The sequence below is a fragment of the Panthera onca genome, chromosome A3, assembly GCF_046562875.1.
Source record: "Panthera onca isolate mPanOnc1 chromosome A3, mPanOnc1 haplotype 2, whole genome shotgun sequence".
NCBI classification, from domain to species: domain Eukaryota; kingdom Metazoa; phylum Chordata; class Mammalia; order Carnivora; family Felidae; genus Panthera; species Panthera onca.
The window spans coordinates 31823442-31845467 of NC_138341.1; the positions used below are offsets into that span (position 1 = coordinate 31823442).

A 22026-nucleotide genomic window follows, 5' to 3' on the forward strand; every position below is an offset into this window, starting at 1 on the left:
AATATACACAAAAGTGTACAGGGAACCCCACATACCATCATCCAGATTCAACAGTTTTCAAGTTTGTACCACACTGATTTCATCGAGGAATATAATTGTTCTTAAGCGTGTAGGTCCAGGAGCCGAATAAAAGTTCTTTCCATTATTTTGTATCATATTGCTAGGGCAAAAAAGGGAGAGGAGAGAAAGGAGGCACCTTGGGGCTCTGGACACGTGGTGGGCGGGTAAGAGCTTCCATATGTGGAGTGATGACCATCCTGGCTCACCAGCCATCTCTGCGCAGAGCCTTCTTGCTCAGACGGATACTTCAGGCATCCGCTTTATAGACAGCATTTTCACCCTCCCACGTGAGGACCAGGGCTCGTGGGGACTCCCTGGCTGGAGACGCCTACGGAGCTTGGTCGGTGACACACGTAGACGCCTGGGAGGGCAGAGAGGAGAGGACCTGGCAGTTTTGCGCCTAGGCGCTATCTGGCTCCCGTGTTGCTCCCGGCTTCGCGCTGCTTGGGAAGCGGCCTGAACTAACCAACCGTAAGCACACCTCTTTTTGTACTGTTTCCTTTTTTACAGACATTTGATGCCCCCAGTGAAGAAAAGCCAACAACCGCAAAGCTTGATGGAGAGCATGCAGCCCGGGAAGCCCAGCGAGTGGGAGATGGAGGGCAGAAAGCACGAGAGGCCCGAGAGCCTCCTGGCGCCAGCGCAGTTCTGTGCAGCCGAGCAGGACGTGAAGGCGCTGGCCGGGCCCCTGCAGGCCATCCCCGAGATGGACTTCGAGCCCTCGCCCGCCGAGCCGCTGGGCAACGTGGAGCGCTCCCTGCGCGCCCCGGCCGAGCTCCTGCCCGACGCCCGCGGCTTCGTGCCCGCGGGCTACGAGGAGTTTGAGTACGGCGGCGAGATCTTCGCGCTGCCCGCGCCCTACGACGAGGAGCCGTTCCAGGCCCCGGCCCTCTTTGAGAACTGCTCGCCCGCCTCTTCCGAGTCCAGCCTGGACATCTGCTTCCTCCGGCCCGTCAGCTTCGCCATGGAGGCCGAGCGGCCCGAGCACCCGCTGCAGCCGCTGCCCAAGAGCGCCACGTCGCCTGCGGGCAGCAGCGGCGCCTACAAGCTGGAGGCGGCGGCGCAGGCGCACGGCAAGGCCAAGCCGCTGAGCCGCTCGCTCAAGGAGTTCCCGCGCGCGCCGCCCGCCGAGGGCGTGGCCCCGCGCCTCTACAGCACGCGCAGCAGCAGCGGCGGCCGCGCGCCGCTCAAGGCCGAGCGCGCCGCGCAGCCGCACGGCCAGGCCGCCGCCGCCGCAGCGGCGGCCGCAGCCCGCGGCGCGCCCAGGACCTTCTTCCCCCAACAGAGGTCCCAAAGCGAAAAGCAGACCTATTTGGAAGTAAGGAGGGTAAAGTAAAACCGAACCCAGACCCACAGCGCCGGCAGCCCCGGGCCTAGATCTCCAGGGAGCAGCCTGGGCTCCCCTAGCGTGGAGGGGAAAGCGGGCTGGCCAGAGGGGGAGCGGAGGCCGTCGAGGGAGAGCCCAGATCGGAGGTTTGCCCCCTCAGATGCCCCCGGAGGCGAGCGGTAGCGCCCGTTCTGCAGTGCCAGGGCACGAGGGCGTGTTCTGCATGTGTATGTATGACGGCAAAGAGCCAGCAGGAAAGACGGACTGTTAGACCTGCTTACACCGCCCCCCTCCCGCCCCCTCCAAGAGTTAGAGGTGTCCTCTGCCTCGCTGCTTAAGCTGTGGCACTTCACAGTTGCACTTCACTTTTAAAGACCTGCACGCAAGTCCCAGGCTCGTTTCTTCCTCTGCCCGCTAGGCGCACCTTCTTGTTGAGGCGTTTAAAACCCAACGCGGTGTGCCAGCCTGCTCCACTCCTCGACACGCACTAGCCTTGCTCGTAGCTAGGGAAGAGGCAGGTGGCTCCATCTCACAGTAGACTCCCTGCAAAGTCAGCGGCAAAGCGAAGTTCATTTCTGCTTGCTTACCTTGTGCCTGGGAAAGGGTGTTACACTGCTTTGCAGACTCCACTGGGATGGGGACAACAAAATAGTCAAGGAGACATTGACTCACAAGTACCTTCTTTAGCGTCCATATCATTGTTCAGTATTTTGATGTCTAACCTTGCTGTCTGCAAGCCTTGGGACATTTAAAGAGGTGTTTAAATACTTACCCATGAAAGGTCTAGTAGTTCCTGAGCAAACACTTAATTTCTCAGCATGTGATTAGAATAACGCAATTTCTGATTAAGCAGAGAGTAGCTGGATAGCTTTGACCTCTGCCACCATCCTTCCTGTTCAACATCACTTTAGAAATGGTGGTTAGGGTTTACAGGGCAGCTCTGTATTGGTACATCTTGAAAATGATATAGTCCAGAACTAACTTTACCTGCATTAAGTATCATTTGTATCAAGCGCTGGAGATCCTTTGCCTAGGCTGAGGCGGCGGGTGTTCCAGGAATAAGGGCCCTATACACCTATTCCTATTTCCAAGTGAGTGGGGACAGAGTGAGGATCACTGACTCCTTTCATTCATTCATTTTTCAGCAGACACGGAGCACCTGCTTCCCACTGGGCTCTGTCCTAAGTGCTGAGGGTTCAGAAATGAATGGTGCCTAGTCTCTGACCTCCAGGACCACTGGCTTATCGCAGGGAGGAAACACAGAAACACAGAATTATAATAAACTGTGGGAACACAGGGGAGGGGTATTTAAACCTTCCTGGGGTGATGATGGTCAGAGAGGGCCTCCTGGATAAACTGAATGTCTGAATTCAGTTTTAAAAGCTGCCTAGATGACGAGTGAGATAGGGAAATATGAACAAATGTGACAAGCCCCAGGAACAGGAAGGGACTGGGTTGTGAAGAACCTTGGAACTTGTAGCTGATCTGGACTCCAGGAATCCAAATCTGACTGGTTTCTGCAGAGGGACCTTCCTATGCTCAGCTAAAATTGCTGGGATTCCCCCAGGGTTCCCAGAGTTGTTTTTTTTTTTTTTGTTTTTTTTTTTTTTGTTTTTTTTGTGGGGGCTCTGATTTTCAACTCTGAGCATTACAAAATTCTATTAGGCAAAATTTCTTAGACAACTCAATCTTGGATATGTGTTGAACTTTAAAAGTTCATTAACAAGGGAAGGAGATAGGAAATAATAATGCCAATTCAAAGTGACTTGGGATGGGCAAAGATTTACATACAGAACCTTCTAAGTAGCATAGTCTAAGCTGCAAAGAATGCTTTTCACATGTTCATAGAAGTATCTTTTATCCCCCTATTTAATATGTGAAAAAATGGGAGTTCAACAATTGACAGGAAAAAAAAAAAAACATTAATCAGAGATAACAATATACCTGAGAAGCAAACAGTAAGTAAAATATTTGTGGCTGTTTATCAGGCATACCAGATAATACTAAACAATATATCAGGGACTATTAATCACACATACTAGACAGCAAGTTTCATTCCTTAACAGTGTCAGACATGAGTCAAGTCAGTTCAGAAAGTGACACTAGGAGATATCAAACAGAGATCAATTAAAACAGGCCTTTTCTCTTACGGTTATCCCTAAATTTGCCAAGCATGTGAGGTTTTCACACAAAGTTCACCTTATTATTTCCATTTTTGGACAAAATTTTTCTTTCTAAAAATCTAGAAGGTGTGGATCATTAGGAATCCTAGAGAGAGGCAGAATGCAAAGTCCAGGTGGGCCGAGGCTGTGTGTGTCTGTGGGTCTATGTGTGTGCACGTGTGTATGGGTGGGGATGTACATGCATGTGTGTATAGGGCACATCTATGTTTGTGAATATATGTGTATGTGTGTGCATGTGAGTGTGAGTGTTTTGAGGTGAAAGTGAGATGGGGTTTTAGTTGGCAAAAGATGAACCATTCAAAAGCCGTGTCTTTAACGGTGTCAGCTCTTTCCTGCTGAGATGTATAAAGCTCTTACTGTTCCATCTCCTTAAATATATTCTGTGTATCTTCCACCCCTGCCCTGCGGAACCAGCCAAACCCTGTGTCTCAGAGTCAGGAGAGAAAGCAACATGATTTAGTGCAAAGAGCACCTGACTAGGTGTCAGGAGATCTGGGTTCTAGTCCCGGCTCTGCTGACAAATAGCTCTGTGCTTTTGGACAATTCACTTGGCATCTCTGTGCCTCCAGTTTTCTCATCTGTAAAAATAAGCCAATATATACCTTACTTAACTCACAGGGTTGTTGTAGGGTCAGGCCAAGAAAGATAAAGTATGTGAGAATGCTTTGGTAAAGTCTGGGATGCTATATAAATGCAAGATATAATCAAGATCATGATTGCACAGAGAGATTTTCCTTAGACTTAATATATGTAGTTCCTAAATAGTCCCTAAAAGCCCAGTTTTCAAAGTGTGATCCTTGGGCTAGTAATTCATTACCTGGGAGCTTAATTGTAATTGCAGAATTTGAGCCCTGCCCCAGACCTACTGAATCAGATTCTGCATTTTAGCAAGCTTCCCCGGGGTGTCATACAAACATTAAGTACAGGTGGGCAGGAGGATAATTCAAACCACTGATTTTTAAAATCTAAGTGTGCATAAGGATTACCTAGACCTAACTCCAGAGTTTCTGATTCAGAAAGTCTGGGTGGGGCTCAGGGATCTACATATTATGTTTTATTTTTTAAGTTTATTTATTTATTTTGAGACACAGAGAGAGAGAGACAGAGACAGAGAGACAGAGAGAGAGGTGGGAGGGAGCAGAGAGAGAGGGAGAGAGAGAGATTTCCAAGCAGGGTCCGCAGTCAGTGTGCAGCCCTCTGTGGTGCTCGATCTCATGAACCATGAGATCATGACCTGAGCAGAAATCAAGAGTCTGATGCTTGACTGCTCAACCAACTGAGCCCCCCAGGTCCCCCAGGGACCTACATTGTAAATAGAAGCTCCAGTTGATTCTCTTGCTCTAGGACCACACTTTGAAAAATGCCACAGTAAGCCATCAAGATATTGCTCTCCATAGTTTAGTTATGACTCTTAGTAGAGTCCAGAGAATCTCTAGATCTGCTACTACAACCCCACGTTAAGTTCTCAAAGTCAAACCCATGTTTCCTGAAAAAAAAGAAAAAAATCCCCACGCTTCACTTCACTGTCAGCAAGCAGTCACCCATCCAGTTTATGAAAGTTTCGGGTAGTGTTTGCTTTGACTTCTTGGGTTCTCACGTTCAAAATTAAGCAGCTATTTTTGGTTACTTTTAAGTTTCAGTCACCCTCATAGTAAATATTTTGTTCATATGGAACATAAATATAAGTGCATTTTTTATTTAGCACATCTCACATATTTATTTATTTATTTATTTATTTATTTATTTATTTATTTATTTATAAATATTTATTTTTGAGAGAGAGAGAGAGAAAGAGACAGAGCACGAGCAGGGGAGGGGCAGCGGGTGAGGAAGACACAGAATCTGAAACAGGCTCCAGGCTCTGAGCTGTCAGCACAGAGCGCAACGCAGGGCCTGAACTCATGAACCACGAGATCATGACCTGAGCCGAAGTCAGACACTTAACAGACTGAGCCACGGAGGCACCCCTAGCACATCTCACGTTTAAAAAGAAACTAGAAAGTTCACAGGAGATAGAGCCTTCTTTTTTATTTATTTTTACTTCGCACACCAAATACCACGGACTAAGAATTATAAAAACTGTATTAAAGGTGTATTTGCACGTTGGAAATGTGTGGCACGCACACAGACACTTGCACGTACATGCCCAGATATACATAGTTGCCATTTACTTCTAAACAGATCTGACCTCTCAAAGCCTCCTTCCCTCATTTATGTCTAGGAGAGTCAGGAACATGAGTTTAAAACTAACATTACAATCAAGAAACTGCCTTATTTTGTGGAAAGAGAAACATATGCAGAGATGTGGGGGGACCACTACTTGTTTTCCAGCAGAACAGTATTGGTGCCAGAATAAGAAGTTATTCTCCATAGTCTAGATACTTGCTAACTTCCTTTATGTCCTCATCTTTATTGTTATAGGATAATCCTACTCTAACTGTTTGCCTCGATACATACAAATTATTTCTGCACTCAGCAGAAAATTGTCCTCTGTTTAGCTTCTGATTTATCATTTTTTTAATGTTTATTTATTTACTTAGAGTGAGGGAGAGTAGGCACGCATGTGCAAGCAGGAAACGGGAAGGGGGAGAGGGAGAGAGAGAATCCCTAGCAGGCTCCATGCTTAGTGAAGAGCCTGATGGGGCTCAATCTCACGACTGTGAGATCATGACCTGAGCAGAAATCAAGAGTCAGACGCTTAACCAACTGAGGCACCCAGGCACCCCTCAACTTCTGATTTCTTAATTAGCCTAGGTTTGCTTTAGTTGGAATAGGGTGCTCACCATTAGTGTGTTGGGGTGGGAGAGGAGAGTGACAGAAGGTAAAAAAATTGTCCCAGTCAGGATGATATTAGCTTTGGAAAAGAGTAAATAAACACCCCTCTTTTGTGTTTTCAGGAGATGCATTTAGAAGATACCACCAGATTCTGTCCAAAGGAAGAAAGAGAGAGCGAACAGACCTCTTTCAGCGATCAAAACCCCAGGCAAGACCAGAAAGGGGGCTTTCGCAGCTCCTTCCGCAAGCTCTTTAAAAAGAAGTGAGTAGCCCTTAGACAAGACAGCATCATAACTCCTTTCCCTTTGGGCTAAATCTTGAGGTTTTAATAGTAATAAGTTTCAAGTAGCCTGGTTCAACTGCTTCAAGCTCAGTGCCTGCAGCCAGTAGCCATGATTCCTGCCAGGTCAGGATGTTTCTCATTGTAATCTCCTAGAGTTAAAAGCAAACTCAGCCCTGTCCTCTGCCTCTTCTATCTTTTAGCTCTACTTCCTTGTTCCCAAGTCATGTGTCTGAGGAGAGTAAGCAGAGGAGGTCCCCTGGGTAACGAGCTGGTGACAAACAAATCCCTTTTAGACTGGGAGGCGTGGGGTTGGGTGTAATGGGAGGTTCCATGCGAATCTCCCCACCTGTGGAAAGTTTTCCAAGGGATCTCAGCACTTCTGCCTGTAGGAGTCTATAGTTATCCTGGATGCTAGTACATGTTTATTGGGACTTCTGCTAGTGTTTTCCCTAGCAGAAATGATAGAATGAATTTGGCTTGGGCCCTAGTTAAAAAATCACTTTAATGGAGCTTCCATACTCCATAGGAGGCAAAAACAAGACATTTCCCTTCTGTGGTCCTTCTAAGGTTCTAAGTCCTTGTTGTATGAAATCACCCACCAGGCATTTTGGCCAGCACTTACCAGCACTGTCTTACAGACTGGGAGAAGGTGGCCAAACCCCAGCATGAAATGTAAGGAAGAGAGATCTGAGCATTTAGAGTTTGACCTTAGAGGGATTGTCCAGTCCAGCCATTGTCTGCCTGAGAGACTACTGTCTCTATCTCCACTGGGCCTGAGGCCACCACCCCCCCTCCTTTAGAGAGATTTCACCCTTACTTAGTTTCTCTCGGTAGAGGTGGTTCTTGCAGTCAGTTTTAAACATTTAGTGGATGGGAAAGTATATTGCTGCCTTTGGAGAGTTGCTGATAAGTGAGGAAGTACAGGGAAATCACTTTATCCTTGAGGGTAGAATTTACTGGCTGATTTAGATAACGGTTTTGATGGAAGAGTTGAGGACAGGCCTGGAGTAAGAACTTTTTTTCATGGTTTGTCTAATTTTTCTCCTATGGGGAGGGTGGTACTGAGATTAGTGGATCTCTGACTGAGGATCCCTGCCTGTTATTACTGGAAGAATGAGAAAGAGGAAGAGAGCAACAGTATTGCAATTAGACACAGCTAATTTCTGCTGAGGTAGTCCGGTGCATGCCTGTTGCTAGATCCCTTTATGCAAGGGGTGAGGAGTTAAGACTTGTATCCCTCTCTTTAGGTTCATAGACAGATTTTTCTCGGCCCAGTGCCTGTTTCTATCATGTTTGGCCGGGGTGGAGAGACCTGGAAGGAGACAACTCTCCAGCCTGACCTTGGGATTTAGGCCCCTAAATCCTTCTAAGGACTCCTAAGATAGGCACTGCTTGAGCCTATCTCTTTTTTAAAACCACAGTATTCCCAAAACAAACAGCTACTTTTTGCCCACTGACATTTATAATGAGTGGGTACTGTCTGTTGGAAAGCAATGAGCCATGGATTCGCAAATTTCCTTTTTTCAGAGAGATGTTAGAAAATGCTCTGCCAGTACTTGAGGCAGAGGGAGTAGACTTGTCCTCTGTGTATCCAGGGGGCAGAACTAAGAGAAATGGGTAGGAGGTGCCTGAATCCGGAGCTGGCTCCCTCATGAGGGTGTGGGTTCTCCTGAGTAGAAGACGGTGGCCCTCCTCAGGGGTGCTAACGGAAGGGATTCCTACACTAAGTGGGAGATTGCCCAAGATAAGCACCTGAGTTCTTCCTAGTGCTGAGATTTGCTTTGTTGGCTTTGTTTTAGATCAATCTGAGTAATCACATCTTTTTAACACCTGGAACAAGAAATTAATATGGCGTTGGGACCTATAATTTTAAAGACTCACCATGTGGAAGACCTGATTTATCTTTCTGTAGCCCCCCACCTCCCTTGGCACAATGCTGAGGACTAGCTGTGGACTCTCCAAATTCCTGTTGGTCGATTGCTTTCTGTCTTCTTGTACCTTTGGGGGATCCTTCTTCTTAGAGGGTTAAATGGATCCCCTTAGCCTTCTCATCCTTTCTCATAGATCAGTCTTTCCTGCATCAATCACAATACTGCCACCAATCGTGCTGCTGCCTTTGTATTTACAATCTGAAGCGTTACCTGAATGGAAGTAAAGGGGGGTACCACACAGATGGCTCTTCCCTCCGGCAGGCTTTCCTGGCTTTGAACATCTGGGGTTGGACTGTGAGCACCGCCAGGTGATACTTGCTTATCGCCTGTGTGCACGGTGCCACAGCGTGCGCTCTGGGACTCTGCACAGGATAGAGAAGCAGCTTGAGTACCTTCTCCTGAGTGTTCTCAAGGAAGAACCGTGGGGAAGTTTGCTCCATTATGCTAAGATGGAGAGGAAGGGCAGGAAGGTCCCAGTGTAGCACAGAAAGGTCAGTGACTCTTAATTCAGATGAGAACACACCATTCTTCTCAGTAGTTAAGCATTCTTTCTTACATGCATGTACTGTATGAGACGCTTGTATAGGAATCACAAACGACACAGTCCCAGCTGCTGTATAGGAGCTTGCACTCTGAAGTCAGGCATGTGGACAGGTACAGGGAGGAACCGGAACGAGACATTTAGCTTATTCTCCTCCCATGTGTTGGGAGGTCAGGCTGGCAGCAAGCCCTGTGACTTTAAGAAGTGGTTAATCCTGGCTACCAAAACCATGCCAGAACCTGGCCTCAGAGGTCCAAAATGGACTAGTGCCAGAAAAGCCACCTGTGTCACACCTGGGGCTCGCTGCCTGCCTCTCCCACAGCCCTCTGGAGGCTCATTCCTGTCTACACTGACACACTTTTTGTATCCATAGGGGCTTGTTTGGCTGGTGGCCCCACACACCCAGAATGCTGCTTCGGGATGAAGCTAGGCATGGAGCCAGATGCAACAGAAAACCTGAGAAAGGGTTCTCTTCCCTCTGAGGCTGGGAGGGCCGAATGAATGCTCATACCCACAAGGATTCAAAAGGGAGAGTCAAGTTGACATCATTAAAAACAAAATCCTGAAAAACACCCAAGATATTTGGGGAAAAGAATGATGCTCTGATTATTTCTATCTCAGGCACATTTGTCCTGGGTAGATACCAGGTCACATGTCCCTGAAAGCTGCCCAGAATTGATCAGCATAAAGACTATACGTATCTAAAGCTTGAAAATGTTAAGTGACTTTAAAAATTTTTAATGCAGATCCTTAGAAGCCAGAAACAGACCTAATGTGATAGGCTACTGCTGCACTGAATCCTTATTTCCCTGCCTTTGATCAGGGAGTAAGGCAAACTCCATTCTAGAAGGCTGTACATGGAGGCTGTCAAAGACTTATATCTAGACTATTCTGAAGTGTGAGGCAAATGCTACTTTATATATAAATCCTGCACTTACTTTAGTAAGTATTCTTGGTTAGGGGTGTGGCATGGAGGAAGAGGATTATATAAGGCAGTTTAGGGGTAGAATGTAGATGCTCTTTTTATCTGCAAATTTGGGAGAGTAGAAGAAAAAGAATATGGCTTCCAAATGACTAATTCTCCTTCCTTACCCATTCCCTTCCTCTTTAACACTTTATGACTTACATACCTCAGTGTCTCCTCCCTGCACCAATCACATCAAAATCCATTAATCATGCACACGCACACACACGTGCAAGCACACACACACGCACACACACACACCCATTTAATTCTACAGCATCCCCATTTAATTGAACGTCAGTGAATTCTCTTCTTTTGGTGACTTATCAGTTGTTTTAGTATATGCCCAACATAAAACATATGCCTATATGTTTTAGTATATGGGCAGTGGAAAAGATCATGTCATTGAAAGCAGGACTCCTAAAGATTTAATTGATAATTTTACCCTCACCTTCTTCTTTGCCTCCTCAAAACCTATCTCAAGTCCTTCTCCTCTTCTTACCCACTGTGGGTTTCTCTCTCATTTCCCATCTCATTTCCCTACATAACTTTAAAATTGAAGGAGGTGATTAAAGGCATAACATTTTAGATTACTTAAACCTCATTACAAATTTTTCTTAATAGGTCATTTGAAATCAATCACTAAGTCAGTGTACTAGGTTCTGTCCAGCACAAAAGAAGTAAAAAGTTCTCGCCCATTAGAAGCTTACAGTTCAGATGTAAGGGTAACCTAGCTGAAGGTTCAGTACCTAGAGGATATTAAGCACTCAAAAGACATATACTAAATGAGTGCTCATTGTGTTACCCTGTTGATTACTAGGGCTGACTCATTTGGCTGACAGGATGGTGTTCCCCTGCTCCCTTACTTTTCCATGTGCTCCTGAAGCTTTCACAGTGAACAATCTTTCCAATCAGAAAACCAGCCCTTCTTAGGTCAGAGGGTTCCAAGGCACTGGATTCTACCCCTCCTCCCTTTCCAAGCTCCAGACAAACTTTCAAGGCTTATTTGTAGCAAATCTGTACTTGTATAATGTACCCAGCTTGTTATTTTCTTTGTGTGGACTGAGTAGAAGGGAACTTAGCAACAGGTTGTTCTCTTTCCATCAAACACTTGGATGGCTATGTGTCCCAATGTACTGGCAGCCATTGTACCTTGGTCCAGCAAGTGTTTGCCTGCCTGCCCCTCCAGTGTCTGCTCAGATCTGCCCTGCATTCAACCAGAATGGCCCCAGGAGCTCAAAAGCCATTCCTGTTTTATAGATAAAGGGAATACAAGCAAATACGCTGGCGATTTCTCCTAGATTCTGTAGGTATTTCCCAGTAATTTAGGTACACATTACATCAGAGCCTCATAGCCACACATTTGGAAGAGTCCAAGTGACCACATACCATGTAAGCATGTAAAGAGATCAGTTAAAATTACCTTTACAAGGGTAAAAATAAGCTTATAGTTCTGGCTACCGTAGAATGCTGGATTTTGAGAAGGATTAGCAAGTTAGCCATTAGTTAATTAATAGTTACTATCGAGAAATGCACACACCTGGAGACACAGAGAAGGCGGTTTGTGAGAAGAGCGGTTAAAAAAAGAAAATACTAAGCTGAGTTTGTGGACTTTGAAAACTAGACAGGGCGATTTTGGCATTTGTTTCAGAAATGGGAACGCAACTGGTGAAGATTTCTGTGGTCCTTGGGGCTGGTGGTGACATCAAAGCTTTCCCATTTCCAGGTAAACACTAAACAGTTGCATGTTGGAACCATCAAAGTGTGACATATTGGGTTTTGGAGAGATCAGATGTAGCTAAGAGGGGAAATGAGAGGTAAAGATTTTAAGTTCTGACTAATGGCTTTCTGATCAGAAACTGCCATGTGGGGGAACATTCAGAAGAAACACCAGCCAGATTCAAATCTTGCTTCCTACTTCCCACCCCCCATAACTATAAGCATTCCTCGCCTTCTGTATAAAAGAAGATATGGGGAAGGAATAAAATGGTCAAAAATATATCTCCCTAACATTTTGGGTACAACTGTACTAATCAGGGATGATTTGAACTGGAAGTAGGTGGGAGTTCTGAGTTGAGAGAAGGTGTAGAGTTTGGGGGGGGGGGCACGTGAAGGCTGTTTCAAGGGGGCTTCTCAAAAGGAAAAGGACTTTCACCCCAGCCAGATATAATCTTACCTGATGAGTACCCAGATGCACTGGTGTGGTGAGAAAGAATAGTTTTTCCTCCATGCCCTGGGATGTAGTGGGATGGTGCTTCTTCCTGACTGGAAGTAGAAAACATGGTGGGCAGCTCTGGCTTCATCTGTGAGGCCAAGTATCAGGGTGAAGAGTAAAAAACTCCAGTCAGTCATCAGATTTCTAGACATCAGGATTTTAGTCTTTGTGTGGATCCAGCTGCTTTCCTTGAATAATGTAAAGGGATGTTTGAATTCTGCCCAATTAATTCAGTAACTGATAAGAGTCATAGTTAACTTATCTAACAACAACAGTGAGGACTTGTAGCATACCAATGATAGTGAAAGAGCTTACCTTTCTTTTGTGGATGGTGGAAGCATGCCTGATTCTGCCTCAGCATATGGAGAACTTGTTCAGTTGTATAGGAGCTTTGGACAAAGAATTTCATGTCTAACATCACTTCCATACATCCTGCATGAGGTCTTTTGATACTGGTTCTCAGTCAGTGGGCTAGTTTTACCCATTCTAGCTCTGAGTTTAAGCTAGCCAAAGGGCCCAGCCTAGCCTTTCAAAGGTTATTTCCAGAAAGCCTCCTCCCTCCAGGGACTTCTGACATGAACAAACTGGAGAAGGTGCAGAGCTGGGATGGATTACCCAACTGGCTTAACCAAGATAAAGGAAGAATGCACCCTCGACTGGGGACTCCATTGGACTGATTTGAGTTGTTGACTATTGATTGGGCTTGGTCTCCTTTGTGGTGGTTGAGATTATAGAATCTCCTCGATCTGACTACTGTACTAATTTCTGAATTCTACCAAATGTAGCATATGTGTGTGGTTGGCTTCAATAAATTTTTCATTTAAAAATGAAAACAAGCAACAGCAAGAGTTTGTAATGTAATGCCCAAATTCAATGATGGCCCTTGTTAGATAACCTCAGTTGAGACCAATGAATTCCATCCATTTTAATTTAAGGGCCTTGGTAATTTGTGGAGTAGTTACTCGGTTGAAACAAAAATAGGATTTACTAAATTTTCTGAGCCTTTATTTCCCTTTTACAGTGTTATCACATAATATCTTACACTAACATACACAGTTGTCACAATTGTCTCCATAAAGCATTAGAAAGAAATTCTCTTTATGTTCTTTGCAAATTTTAGCTACACATGTCCTGAGTCATGAAATTCAGGGGAAGTAAAAATTATTCCAGATCTAAGAGGCAACTGTTTTTACAAATGCAAAACAATTTGGATAGATAAAATATCTGAAAACAATTAAAACCAAATCAACCTGTACTTTATCTGTGTGCTGAGATTTTAGGTCCAGTGGATCAGAATACAGGGAAAAAACTAATGAGAATCCCTCAATGGATCCTTCACCCACCAAACAAGATTTCTTCAGAAACCGACTTGCTCTTGCAAATGACCTTGACCAAGGAACAGCTGTGTAAAACATACTTAAAGTTGTATTGTCAAGTGGTAAGATGAGGGTAAAAAGCTTGTATATATCTGTGTAGGAATATATATATATATATATATATATATATATATATATATATATATATAGATGTATAAGTCCCTGAGGAAAACTAATATAAATACTTACATATGAAGCTAAATCAACATACAAGACATTGAAGAGATGAAGATTAGTCTGTGGTTGAGAGCTGGCTTTTTGAACTTCAGCACTTGGGAACAGGGAAACGAAGACTTTTCACAGCATTATAGAAACACAATAAATTTGGAGGAAAATAAATGTTTGTAAGAACAAAAACTTCCAACTTGAAGTCATTCCCCCCCAGTATAAAATTGAGCGTGTAACATGGATGTGAATTTTATGCTTCCTAGGCATTTATAGGCATTTACCTTATTAATTCATCCCGATGTTCTTAGGCTAATATACACGATGTTAGGGGCCAGTTCTGTCTTGCTATATGTCTTCCCCAAAGCAATACCCAACATCCCTTAAGGCAAAGGATCAGTAAAGAGTTGTATTTTACGTGTTGCCAATCTGAGTTGTGGAGAATTTGTGCTTACACCATGACATAGAAGGTTCAAGGGTTATAGACACGCTGGTCTCCAAACGGGAAGAGAACCAGAAGAGTAGTATTTCTCTCTCTGTGGCTATGAGAATCAGTACAGGGAACAGTGATTTCTCTTGAGACTGGGAGGCCAAAGAAACGTTTTCACTTGCGTGAGTTGTGCTGCAGATGAGAATAGTCTAGAGTCTATGTGTTATTGAGTTCTCAGGATTCAGAGACACATTAGTGATCCTGAGTGTCACATACACTCATGGGTTGGGGGAAAAAAAAAACTTATTTAGCTACGTCTTCTTTTAAAAGACTTTCTTCAGTCTGGAAAGAAGGTGGCAACATCAGTGCTTTAATAGCACATGCACAGCAGTTGCTACAAAACACCGGAACAGGATGAAAATTTAGGGCTGGTAAGACCTTGTTCTGTTTTCCAGAAGTAAGCTGTTTAAAAAAAAAAAAAAAACACAAAAAACAGAGTTCTTAACAGCTCAGACAGAGGAATCATTGCAGTGAGGCTTTCATGGCTACAGGATAATAAAATGTGCTCTGCTTCCCCATGTCCAGGATGGTCCACAGCCTTGACATGCCCCTAACACAAGAATAATAGAAAAAAATTAGTTTTAAACAATTTGTCTCTCTTCCCAGGCAGTTATCTATAATGAATTAGAGGCATTTGGCTACCACTCATTCAAAATCTTGGTACTCAAACCGACTTCTTTAGAGGCTCTTCCTCTAGGAATGTACTGCTTGATAAAATCGTAAAGTTTTACTTGTTACACGTTTTCTACAAGTCTGATGATTAATTAGGAACTCATCCATTAGCCTTTGAACAGTAGGGGGTCTGGAATGTCTACAGGATTGCTGTCAAGTTTTGGGAGTTTCCAGTATTTAAGGTTAAGCCAAGCTTTTCATTTTCCTGAAATTAATGAACTCCTTTGAAGTTAGATTTATCTCTGTTTAGTAGGCCAAAGAAGGTTCGGGGGCAGGGTCTGAGAGCACAATGCAGAACTGACTGGATATGGAAAGTGAACTGCAAGTCACAGTCTTTTAAGTAAAATGTAAAAACAATAAAATTTCTTTCCCCTTCATAATGGTTATCATAAAAATGATGGATTACTTGGGAAGGTTTCAAAAACTTCACACACCTCCCAGATTTTCATTTTGATAACATTCTTTGAAAGAATCTTGATGTTACATCGGTAGCACAACTCAGTTTCATTGTATTTTATGAAACTAGCATGTAAAACTAGTAATAATTAGTGCTGCTACTCCCTGGGTCTCCTTCACCTGGTATCTGGATTTTTCCAGTAGCTTTCTAGCTCCGCATCAGTCCTGTACTTCTCTTAACACATTAATATTCCCAAATGCTGCATTGTGTGAAACTCTCTGAACGTTCTTTTTTGTCTACAAATTCTGAACTCCTCGACTTGACCTTCAAGGCTGTCTGTCCAGCATGGTGTCAAGTCTTCTCTTTGGCTGCTGTCTCCTACTTTGCCAGCCTACTGGACTCCCGGCCCTCAGTTACACTGGGCTTCTCTTGCCTGCTGGTGAGCCATGGCCCCTTGCGTCATGCCTTTTCTGTAGCCTCCTTCCCCCTGCCAGTCTTCAAGGCCCTGGGTAAGTCCCTCATCTTTCTATGATCTCTGGTGCCGTAACTTGTCTATCTTCTTATATATTTGTCTTGTCTTCCCAACAAGAATGTTGAGTCCCCTTGAGGGCAGGAACTATGACATATCTTTTAAAATTCCTTTCCACCTCTAGAACAGTACGTAGTTGCAGAGAATAATTTCTGCTCATGATTTGACAGAGCTTCAGGGTTGTCTCTTTACCTTCTTGCCTTTCATTTTTTTTTTCTTTTTAGGAAAAATACCAATCACAAAAGAAATAAAACACTGTTGTCTTCTAGAGCAGTAAAAGCACTACTGTCCTTTTCACAGTATTAACATTTGCAAACATCTTTCCACAAAAAAAGAAAGAAAGAAAAGAAAAGAAAAAGCAAGAAAGAAAGGAAAGAAAAAGAAAGAAAAGAAGGAGAGAAAGAAAGGAAAGAAAGAAGGAAAGAAAAGAAAGAAAAAAGAAAGGAAAGGAAAGGAAAGAAAAAAAGAGAAAAAGAAAAGAAAAAGAAAGAAAGTGCTACTCTTTTCTGTGTTGTCCTGGGTCACTTCATAGTATTGTAAATTGACAGCAGAGATAGGATCTTTGATGATGTTTCTTAATGACATTTAATGTAATGTTGCATTAAAGATGAAATCAGGGTGGGAAAGAGGTTTGCAATTCCTCCATCTGTGAGCTCCAGTCCCATGGAGAAGTACAGTTTACGTAGGGGACCACGGCTGTCTTCTGGAAGTGTTTGGGTCCCTAAACAGAAGGAAGCGCCCCACCAAAAGATGAGTTGGGTATTTCTGCACAAGCTGGGAGGGCCAGCAGGTCCCTTCTGTAGCTGGGTGTGGTCTGTATACAAGCCTAAACAAGGATTTGCCCCACTTTACTGACTCTAAAACTGGAAGCTTGGAGAACCAGGAATGTGTGGACCAGCGCTCCAGGGTCCTCTGTTTCGCCCTATGACAAATAGTTGAAACCCATCTGGGGCTTGCCATTAGACTGTTTCTTCCTTGCTCAGGGAGAACCCTTTGAATAGTACTTTCTATAGCACCTCATGACTCGTTCACTTACCTTCTTCAAGTCTTTACTAACACTTTACTTTCTCCATGAGAGAACTTGTAAAAATTCAGATTCCTGGCGACTAGTTCAGTCCCACTTTATTGGAATAAATTTGAGAGTGGGGCCCAGGTATCTGCATTTAAAAATTTTTTTTTTTAACGTTTATTTATTTTTGAGACAGAGAGAGATAGAGCATGAATGGGAGAGAGTCAGAGAGAGAGGGAGACACAGAATCCGAAACAGGCTCCAGGCTCTGAGCTGTCAGCACAGAGCCCGACGCGGGGCTCGAACCCACGAACTGTGAGATCGTGACCTGAGCCGAAGTCGGACGCCTAGCCGACTGAGCCACCCAGGCGCCCCCCCAGGTATCTGCATTTTAAATGCACCCAGGTGATTCTTTGGCCCGCTGAAATTGTATAGCCATTACCTCTTAGACCAATAAGTTGGATGATCTAGTATGTAATCAGCACTCAGATTCTATCCATAGATGGAAGTTTAGGACAGAATAGAGAATTGATTATATTTACCTTGAGATACAGAAAGCTGGTAGAGTGACTCTTTCTGAGGTTTTCTTAAATTCATCTGTGATCTTTACTATAACATACAGTAAAATTTTGGTTAAAATATACATATATACAGGATTAGTGTTCTTTGTAATAAATTGGTAAAGTTGATTGTATATTCTAGATAATTGCATGCACTTAGAAAAATGGTAAAATGAATGTCTTCTGTTAAGTTGTGTAATAAAATTAGATACAGTTTTCAGACTAAACTTTCTCTTGAAACATCACCATTAATAATTTTCTTCCTGAGCCTAAAACAGTAATTGGGGACACTTTGGATTCTCATATCCTGAAAAGTTGATTTAACTTAAAGATGTAAGTGTAGTGTTCTCAGCATCCGGGCATCTTGGCATTTATGGAATATAGGCCAGTGAGTCTCACATGGTGGAGAGGGGGTGAGGGAACAGGAAGAGGAGATACACTTCTTCAAAAAGGGAAATGAGTTTAAAAAAAATAGGTTGAGGAAATTGATGGAAACCTATATATTTTAAGGGAAAAAATAGAAATTGGTGTGTGACACTAGACCTAAGTTTTAAACATATGTATAAAAATATGGGATATGATTTGGGCAGTGCTGAAGATGTTGTTTTTGGAGGCTGTCAGACATGCAAAATAGTCAAGAGCTTTCTACCCAAATAACTTGTTTTCCAAAACTTGTTGTTTTCAAAGAGCTTATACATGATCTCGGTAAGTCATCTAAACATGTTTCTTATCTATAAAATACATTCCCCCTCCCGCCTTCTTCCCTCATTCCCTTCAGAGGTAGGAGCATTAAAATTCTCTTAATTCTTAGCAGGAAAATGGAGTGTGTTGTGTTCCCTCCTCGTGTATGTAAAGCTGTTCATCTGAAGACAGTGGGATCTACTTTGTAAAGGACTGTTGCTCGATACTGTGTGTGTTTCTGTCTAAGTGGGTTGTTTCCATTTAGCACTAGGTCACCCTCTCCTTATCACATTTTCCAACTGGGGCAAACCCTTTAGCATACAATCATGCTCTTATTTCTCCCATTTTTAAAGCAAAAAGTATCTTGACTGTTCCAGTTATGCTGCACGTCTCTGCTTACCTTTGAAAGAGGAAACTGCTCCAGTTCTTGCCTCTTATCATTAAACTCACTAGGCTCACGGGGCTCCTGGGTGGCTCATTTGGTTGAGCGTCTGACTTCGGCTAGGGTTGCGATCTCACAGTTCATGAGTTTGAGCCCCGCGTTGGACTCTGTGCTGACAGCTCAGAGCCTGGAGCCCTGCTTCGGATTCTGTCCTTCCCCCTGCTCACACTGTCTCTGTCTCAAAAAAGGAATAAATGTTAAAAAAAAATTTAAACTCACTGGGCTCACACCTCCCCCCTACACCGGTCATGTCCAGATCATCACTGACTTTCGCCTTGCTAAATGAGTACTCCACTCTCCCTATCAGATAGTGTTTGACGTGCTTATCACCTCTTCCTTCTGAAATAATTTACTAGGCTTCAAGGGCACAACACCCTTTTGGCTGCCATCATTCTTCATTGGCAGTTCCTTCTTTGTCTATTTGCTGGTTCTCCTTTCTTCTCTCTCTCTTGTTAGAGGGTCCCAGGGCTCTCCTTAGATATCTTCTTTTTCCAGTCTGTACTTCTTTGGTGATCTTATCCAGTGGGCTAGCTTTAAAATATGATCTCTATGGAAGTGATTCCCCATTTTATATCCTTGTTCCAGACTCTTTCCCAGATTTCGGACTCACATCTCCCACTGCCTCCTGGCACCCCTCAAATGTCTGACATATTTATTGAACTTCACGTGTCCTAGCCTCTGCTTCAACTCTACTTTTCCCACTTCAGTTAATGGTAACTTTGTCCTTCTAGTTGGTCAGGCTAAAAACCTTGAAGTCATCCTTGACAATTCTATTTCTTAAACTCCATGTTCAGGCTCTCAGCAAATTGGCTGTCTTCCAAATCCATCCAGACTCTGAACAACTTCCCACCACCTCCACTGCTATCACCTTGCCCAAGCTGCCTTCTACTGGGCTAGCCTCCCTACTCCCAGTCTTAACCCCTAATTATTCTCAACATGGCAGCCAGAGTGATCCCCTGCTCAAATGCTCTATGGGCTCTATTTATTTCTAAAGGAAGCCAAAGTCATTACAAGTGACCTGGATCCCATTAAACCTCTGATGGCATCTCCTATTCTGTAACCTCGCTACATGTACCAGGTATGCTCCTGCCTCTAGGCTCTTGAACTGGCCTTTCCCCATGACCTGGCATACTCCTTTCTCAGACACTTGCACATCTCCTTCCTTCACCTCCTTCTTTACTTATATGCCACCTTCTCCATGAGCTGACTCTGACCATCCCATTTATATATCACCAACCTGTCCCCTACATTCCCAGGAACCTTATTTTTTGTTGTTCATAGCAGCTACAACATTCTAATGTATAATATGCTCTTTCTTATTATTGTCTACATCTCCTCACTAGATAACCAATCTCATGATGATAGAGATTTTTGTTTGTTTTGTTCATTGCTGTATTCCTAACATCAGAAGTGGACCTGGAACAGTAAATATTTTTGAATAGTCAGATAGGCCCTATCAAATGTTTATAATACAGTCACTCAAAACCAATTGAAGTGATAGTAAACATCAAAGGAATCTGGATACTAAAGAATCAAGTTAGGGGGACTTCAGGATGAAGTCTCAGCTTCTTAAAAGATACCTAAAAGCAGGCCGACTTTGAAAGCATATCCCTTATATCTTTAGTTACCTTTATTAAGCACCTATTCTGTGAAAGGCATTGGGTTTTACACATATCACCTTTAAACCTCACATAGTCCCCAGTAGATCTATTAACCTCATGTGTTGATGAGGAACAGAGACTAGGATTATTTAAGTAACTTCTCCAAAGTTACACATCTAGTAAGTAATGGAACCAGAATATGAACACAGACATGTGTGATTCCAAAGCAACTGCTTATTGTACTTTACCACAGTGATTCTTCCTTTTCTTGAGGAGTCATGAAGGTAGAGAAACTAGCTTCTAAAAAAGGACGGCATTTTTTTTTTTTTTTTTGCCTCTAATGAGAATCAACAGTCTTAAAATGTTAGAATGTGCATACGATTTTTTTAAATGTTTATTTTTGAGAGACAGGAAGAGAACGTGCACAAGCAGGGGAGGGGCAGGGAGAGGGAGACAGAGGATCTGAAGAGGGTTCTGCTCTGATAGCAGAGAGCCCAGAGTGGGGCTTGAACTCATAAACTGTGAGATCATGACTTGAGCCAAAGGTGGATGCTCAACCGACTGAGCCACCCAGGAGCCCTGGATAAGATTTTTTGGAATTCTACTCTGTCAAAGTTCTCCTTGCCTCTGGAAGCTATGTACATCTTTAGCCCAGTTGTGGGCTATACCCTAGAGACTTAACTGTCCTGAATCTGTGATGAGCTAACATGATTAAAATGAGTAAAAAGCAAACCACCTGGTTAAAATTCAAGTGACATTTCAAGAGCAAACTCAGAACCAGGTTGACTAATATCAGTGTTAATGTTATTTTCTGACTAATATCAACATTAATGTTATTTTCCTTTAGCTCTTAAATTGATTACCTAGAATATACTCAATAATACCTGCTTGGATTTCAGTGGCCTATAAATGGAATTTGTACAAATTAATGATTGTGTGTCTTTAAATTTGGAGGGGAACCGCAAATACATTTTAGCTGTTCCTAAAAACAGTCCTCCAAATGCCAGGAGTCAAAGTTGAGCCAATTGTCTCAGTCACTAACTGCCACGTGATATTGGCTTAGTCATCTCACTGCTCCAGGCCTCACCTGCCTTAAGTTTTGAGTAAGGGTATGAGATCTCTAAGTTTTCATCATATTCTTTTTAAGTTTGTTTTTCAGAGAGAGAGAGAGAGAGGGAGAGAGAGGCGGGTGGGGGAGAGAGAGAGAATGCCAAGCAAGCTCTGCACTCAGTGCAGAGCCCAATGTGGCGCTCCAACTGATGAACCCTGAGATCGTGACCTGAGCTGAAGTTGGACACTTAACCCACTAAGCCACCCAGGTGCCCCCAATTGTTTTAAGGTTTATTTTTGAGACAGAGAAAGGGAGAGAGAGAATCCCAAGCAGGTTCCACACTCCACGCAGAGCCCGATGTGGGGGTCAGTCCCATGGCTGTGAGATCATGACCTGAGCCAAAATCAAGTCAGACGTTTAAGTGAGCCACCCAGGCACCCCAGTTTTTCATCAATTTTGCATTCTGCAGTTCACCATGAATGACCTCACACTTACAAAAATTCTTGACAGTGTGTAATTCTTTACAGTGTATAACCATAAACTGTATCTTTTTATGCCAAGCCTAGAAAGAGTTGCTGAATGTCAGGTTGCCACTTTCCAACAGGCTCAGTGAAACTTGCCTGTCAAGGAATTGTGAGATCTTAAAACTTTGATGGAATACAAATGCCTCCCTCAGCCCTTTGAAAGGTGATGCTGAAGGTCACTAATTTTCATCCCAAGGGCCTCCTGCTCACTACAGTCAGAGAGCCTGATACAGAAGGAAATACTGAACTT

At 43.6% G+C, this 22026-nt stretch overlaps 1 protein-coding gene across 1 annotated transcript in view; it reads left to right on the forward strand.

Moving 5' to 3' along the window:
* The window catches only part of ARHGEF33 (Rho guanine nucleotide exchange factor 33), a 50603-nt gene extending 33566 nt beyond the window's left edge, over positions 1 to 17037 (forward strand). Inside the window, exons 14-16 of the mRNA XM_060653120.3 lie at positions 571 to 1387; positions 6468 to 6607; positions 13560 to 17037. Of these exons, the coding sequence (XP_060509103.2) occupies positions 571 to 1387; positions 6468 to 6607; positions 13560 to 13689 (1087 nt within the window). The 3' untranslated portion in view covers positions 13690 to 17037. The remainder of the gene's footprint in view (positions 1 to 570; positions 1388 to 6467; positions 6608 to 13559) is intronic.
* Positions 17038 to 22026: the final 4989 nt, after the last annotated feature.